Source organism: Cydia strobilella, chromosome 27 (assembly GCF_947568885.1).
Source record: "Cydia strobilella chromosome 27, ilCydStro3.1, whole genome shotgun sequence".
In the NCBI taxonomy this organism is placed as follows: Eukaryota; Metazoa; Arthropoda; class Insecta; order Lepidoptera; family Tortricidae; genus Cydia; species Cydia strobilella.
This window is the reverse complement of record NC_086067.1, coordinates 4,182,735-4,189,234: the sequence shown is the minus strand read 5'-3', so window position 1 is coordinate 4,189,234 and position 6,500 is coordinate 4,182,735. Positions and strand designations below refer to the sequence as shown.

The 6,500-nt window shown below is 36.8% G+C and overlaps 1 protein-coding gene across 1 annotated transcript; it reads right to left on the bottom strand.

The window, feature by feature from the left end:
* Positions 1 to 2,920: 2,920 nt before the first annotated feature.
* LOC134753467 (gastrula zinc finger protein XlCGF71.1-like) lies at positions 2,921 to 5,286 on the bottom strand. The gene is made up of 3 exons (XM_063689340.1): positions 5,242 to 5,286; positions 5,080 to 5,096; positions 2,921 to 4,622 (listed from the first exon to the last, which is right to left on the bottom strand). The coding sequence occupies exons 1-3, from the start codon at positions 5,284 to 5,286 to the stop codon at positions 3,863 to 3,865; spliced, it is 822 nt and encodes a 273-aa protein (XP_063545410.1). The 3' UTR covers positions 2,921 to 3,862.
* Positions 5,287 to 6,500: the final 1,214 nt, after the last annotated feature.

The window sequence follows — 6,500 nt, the reverse complement described above, 5'->3', positions numbered from 1 at the left end:
TACTGTTTGGGCTGTGGCGAAGACGGTTGATTAATGACGCACACCGTTTTCTAACTATTGCGTCGAAACTATCAGTGTGCGCCTCGGCAAACATAGTTGACGCGCTGCAGTAAGTAACGCGGCAGCCCAAACAGCACTCTAAACGCGTTATTGTATTGCACGCGCAGGGCGTTGTATGCCCGCTGCGTAAAACTGACCCACAGATTGCAGGTATAGAATGTTTGACAGTATGCTTTAAAAAGCGTTAACTTCACTTCATTACTACAACGAGCAAATCTGCGGGCCAGCATGTTACTACGAACACACAACGCCCTACGCTCCCTCTCTATATCATCATTATCTGACATGTTTTCTGTTACCCAGTGGCCAAGGTACTTGAACTTCTGTACAACTTTTAAAGCGGTACCACAAAGGGCAACAGGTGTCATTTTGTATGATTTTGACCCAGCTTTAAATTGCATTACCTCGCTTTTCGAAGTATTGTACCTTAGCCCATGGGCAACTGCATACATGTGAAACTGTAATACATGTGAAAAAAAGTTTACCGCTAAGAATAATTTAATCAAACATTTGTCAACGCATTTAAAGGACCGACCTCGACCCTTTTCTTGCAATACGTGTAGCAAAAAGTATTTTCGTAAAAAAGACTTAACTTTGCATAAATTCACTCACACCAACGAAAAGCTTTTTGCGTGCGATGTTTGTGAAAACTAATTCATAGTGGAGAGAAACCGCATTGTTGTGAAATATGTAAAAAGTCCTTCAGACACGAATCAGCGTTAACCTGTCATGTGAGAATACACACTGGCGAGAAGCCATACAGCCGATTTGCGACAAGTAGCCATTGTAACAGGCATAAGCGACTAGGACATATGTAAGTAACATAATGATTGCGATCCATCATAAAGGCAAACGGTTTTGTTAGGTCAAGTTTCTTATCTGTGAATGTGTTAATTGAAATTGAAAATATTTATTTCAGGCACAAATGTTACTCACATGTAGCATGTAGTGTTGGTACAAAAAAAATTATTTTGCTATTTATATCTATGTTATGAAATATTGCAAAATTATAAGGTATTATAATCACATCAGTATTGATTTTATAATTACATTCAAATGTCGAAAAACTCTGAAAAACAAAGAAATTGATTTGACCTCTATTGTAATATAATATCAGTTGTGATGATGTTTTATTCGAAATAAAGTCTTAATTGCAAACTATTATGACAAGTTTCGCATGTTACTTCATATCTAACGATATGGCAGTTGGGGTCTCTAGTTTCTCTATGTAAAAAAAAACTTATGTCTGCGTGAAATGCATGAAAAAAGTTTTCAATAGCATTTGACGTTGTGGTTATTTTTTAATTAGTTTGTATAAATTGTGTTGTTAATGGGCATTTTCATTTAATGGGGTTGGCAACTTTCAAAGGTTTGCAGAGATGGCGCCATTATAGCTTCCCCTTTTTCTATGAGATTGACTTAAAGGGCTGGCCTCCACGCCATTCAAAAAAAATTACACAATTCTAGGGATTGACAGGGCAAGCTATGCTGGCGAGTGGCGCCATCTGTTAATTATTTCGACCGGCCAACCCTATTGTGTACCAGGAATGTGACAGTTGCGCTTTAAAGTACAAGTTAAAATAAAAATGCCCGTATATGAACTAACTATAGCACTATATTTCGTGTAAAATGAGCGATCAAGATCTTTCGGAGACGCCACCTGATATCCGTGACAGAGCAACGATGCTGCCGAATGCCGGTCATAACATGCAGCCCCTAAACATGTCATTGAGAGCTAATAGTACAGTCGCCATCAGATATATCGGAGCGGCCAAGGTGCTCACAAATATCTGAACACGCCTCTATTATCAAAGCGCTAGGTGCGTGTTCAGATATTTTTGAGCACCTCGGCCGCTCCGATATATCTGATGGCGACTGTACGTGTGTAGATTGGTGGTGGTATTACAGAACTCTGAGGTTGTTTTGGGCATGGCGAACCTTCCGAAACTTTTACTAACTCAATTTTTGTGTAAACACTTCGGTTTATTTTTATTTTCTTCTGTTAGGAAATAATCTTATGTTAACAAAGGTTATTACAAATTAGTGATATGAAAAAAAAAATGGAATTAGGTACTACATGAGTTTTTATTAAAGGTGCTATTAATGTTATTGATACCTATATCACAGCCATTTCATTAGGAAGCCATAGAAATGAAATTGGCATTGGCAATACCTGTTTCGACCTAGTTTTTAATTAAAATGAGTTTTCCCTAGTTAAAACTAGTTCTCCGTAAAGCCACAGTAAAACACGTTATCACTAGTTTTGAACCAGTACTTTAGTTTTGACGAATTGTTCAACCAGACGAATAGGTAAGTCAGAACGGTAAGTGTAAGAGAGACGGCTTATGTGTTTGCTAGCCATAATATCGCGACCATCATAAGCCGTCTACGTTACGTTATGATCACAGCTCGAACAGGTTACCGCAAAAAACAAATACGGTAATAGATAAAGGCGCACTTTTGGGTTACAACAATTATTATAATTTAAAAAATAATTAAAATACACTGTTAATAACATGACTTTAAAATAACTTGTTCTATATCTGAGTTGCAACTGTTTTGCGATTATCCGTCCGAGCTATGTTAGGGTAAGGGAACATACTGCCTTAAATTTATAACTAATATAGTCATTACCAAACTTAAATGGAGCTGGGCGGGACCGGGATAAGTGGCGTACTCGGAGAGACCTGTGCTCAGCAGTGGTCGATAAAAGGCTGATATGATGATGATGATGATGTATATAATTGTTGTGAAAAACTTTATTGAATAATTTTTTTTATTTTTTTTTGTACAATTTATTGTGTGTCATGTACATTAGGATAGCACCAAATCTTACATACAAACAAGTAAAAAAAATTAATTGTAATAAAATTGTTTTCTTGGTACACAGTAAACGCATGCAGGAGAGCATATAATGTTACATGATATATTAAACAAAAAATACAATAATGGAATAATGTAATATTGGTTGAAAATTCTCAATGCCCAGGCGCAGGTTAGATGGCGCTGACGCCACCGCAAAGCGGATGCGTTCGGTGATATATAAGGCCGTGTTGTACGGTTGCGTTCGTGGCCCACAAATGGTCTCGCCGGAAGACCAGCGCTGACTTTAAGGTTAGCATTATGCTGAGGCGGGACCATTTCGTGGTAAACTATATACTTTTTGTTTTAAATATACTTTTTCTTTGTAATACGTATGTATGAAATGTATTTTGCCATGAATAAATGAATAATTCTCATTCTTAATGATTGTCTGTGCAGGTGCCTCCATTAGATAGGTACTTTTTGCTAAAGGCTATCTCAACTAAGGCGCAGATGAGATGTTTGCTTCCGAACCAATAGTATTGGCTGTACACCACGTCTCTTCTCTGCTCCGCTGGATTATATATCTGCCTCAGTGGAAAGGCAGACAAATAGTAAATTCATCGTTTCACTTCATATAGCCTCCTAAGTCCTGCGGTACCAAATTTTGTACATAATAAAAGTCACCCTTCAGTCCCAGCATTAAGTAAGTTACTATAGTAATAAACACCGATAGTACATATTTCGGTACAAAATGTTTAGATGCCCCCCGCTTTCAAATTTGAATGCTCGTGCGGAGTATTCTGACAGTCCATAGAGTTGTATAGTCTGTTCAGGACTGACAGCAAATATTTATTATGTGCAAAAAAATGAACAAGAGGCCGCTAGGACTATGACGTTTAAAAAACTTAACGTCGTTGTCGTCATGTCTTTTATTTATATACCCCTCGCTTATGCCGCTGTGACAAGAAATGAAACTAACTTGCAAAAATAAACTTTGTTACTTATGTGCATCTCGCTTATGCTTGTTATAATTACCACTTGATGTAAACCGTTGAGCACATACTGCGCATTTGTATGGCTTCTCACCAGTGTGTGTTCTCATATGACACGTTAACGTTGATTTGTGTCTGAAGGAAGTTGTACATATTTCACAACGAAAAGATTTCTCCCCACTGTGTATCCGCTGATGTCTTGTTAAATGTGATTTGATTCTAAACTTTGCCTCACATATTTCGCAACTGTGAGGCCTTGGGTTTTTAGAAGAATGCGTTCTTAAGTGGTACACTAGATTTTCCTCGTATCTGAAATCCTTTTCACATATTTCGCAAGCAAAAGGCTTCTCTCCTGTGTGAATCCTTTTGTGCTTGGTTAGATTATCTCTACGGATGAACTTTTTTTTACATAAATCACACGAAAAACGTCGCTCCTTCATATTAGCTGTATGAGTAAGTTTGTGCTTCTTTAAATTGTTTGTAGCACTGAACTTTCTTCCACATATTTCACAGGGGAAAGGTTTTTCTCCAGTATGAGACTTTTTATGAGCAAGTAGAGGTGCCTCATAAGGAAACTGTTTGTTACATACATCACATGAGATTTTTTTTTCTCTTGATACATCGTGCATTTGTATGTGAGCAACCAAGGAAGATTTATATGTGAAACACTGTCCACATATGTCACAGGCGTATTGTATCTCACTGGTGTGCATAAGCTTATGTACATCCAAGGAATATGTGCTTGAAAACTTCTTGTTACACATTTGGCACATTGTTTCTTTCAAATGTTTCCGAATGTGTTTGATCAATGCTGATCTTGATGCAAATTGTTCATTACAATTGGGTAGGTAAAGTTTTTTGAAGATAGGCAAATTATATTTTTATCCGATAGTATTCGTCATAACGATCACGGAAATGCAGCTCTTTTATTTTTATTTCGTATTATTTATTAAATATATATTTTTAAGTGACCGAGATGACGTTTGTGAAATTTAATAGCAGATCAGGCACTAATGCCTGTGCACGTGATTTAATTGATGAGATAGAAAAAAAAACGATGTCAACTGTCAGTGTCACTTAGCTGTCATTGCCGAAAAATGTTAATAACAAAATGTTTTTATTTCACGGATACGTACAGGAGGGCCCTCGCTCCTCTAATTTCGGCGGCATTGTGCTTATCACTGTTATGATAATAATTTAAAATCATAACTAGGTCCATGTAAGGCAAGTTTGTAGAATCTGCTCGCATAAACTCGCTCATCCTTCTTGCAAAACTCAGTCCAAGGGTCAGCGCAGGGTCGGGTCGTCGTAAGGGAAGAAAACGTTCTCCAATAAGCAGTGCCAAGTTGTCTAAGGTAGATTCAATCTTTGTCCAAATACTCGCAGATGTCGTGGGGAATGTCGTCGTCAAAAATCCAATGATAACCATATGATAACACTAAATCGCAAGGTAACAGAAAGGGTTGGGCCGTTATGTCTGTTATTTTTCGGCAATGACAGCTAAGTGACACTGACAGTTGACATCGTTTTTTTTTCTATCTCATCAATTAAATCACGTGCACAGGCATTAGTGCCTGATCTGCTATTAAATTTCACAAACGTCATCTCGGTCACTTAAAAAAATATATTTAATAAATAATACGAAATAAAAATAAAAGAGCTGCATTTCCGTGATCGTTATGACGAATACTATCGGATAAAAATATAATTTGCCTATCTTCAAAAAACTTTACCTACCCAATTACTGCAGGTTTTGCTTTTCTTATCAACAATATGTAACAATGAATGCCTTCTTAAATGCGTTTCATCCGCAAATGTCAAATTACATACTTTGCACTTATAAGGCTTGGAGTGTTGTCGCAAGTGTTGGTTAAATAACCTTTTTACTGAGAAATCTTCCCCACAAGTTTTGCAATTATAAGTCTTACTAATTGCAGGTGTGTTTTGGTTGCAGTTTATTCTTGTTTTTCTGTCACGTTTTGCATTAGCATACTTGTGTCCGGCAAGAGTGGCAAGCTTAATTTTTGAGGTTGGGATTCTCTCAAGCCTCACAAAACAGTCTTGCAGCTGTGGTCGTGGTTGCATCTGGTTACATTGAGACTCCAAGCCTGGTTCCCGCTTGCGAGTTTTCATCAGACATGGGTCAAGGACATCTGAAAAGTAAACATTTATATTTTTAGGTATTTCATGTTTATGAACAAAACTTCCGTGAGACACAGACATATTAAATATATTAAGAACGGGTCACTCACGTATTTTAAGTCGAAAAACGCTCGACATGTTTCACCATACTGAAACGTTTTTCGACTATAAATATGTGAGTGACTCGTTCTTGTTCTTAATATATTTAATATTATATATACTTATTATGCTTTGCTTTGGTTTCTCACTTTTTTCTCATTTCACACACATTATATGCAATCAACTTGTCATATGAGGAGGTTGGGATATTATGAATTAAGATGTATCATATACCCAACATACATGAGATATATAGAATATTCTTTGATAGCATTTTTAGTTATCAACAATTCACCTTAAGTAATCTGTTAAAAATAAAAAGTAAACAATATTCATCACAAACTGCCATTCCAAATCCAGAAATCTAGATTTCCGTCAAAAATATTGGCCAGGAAGATGTTG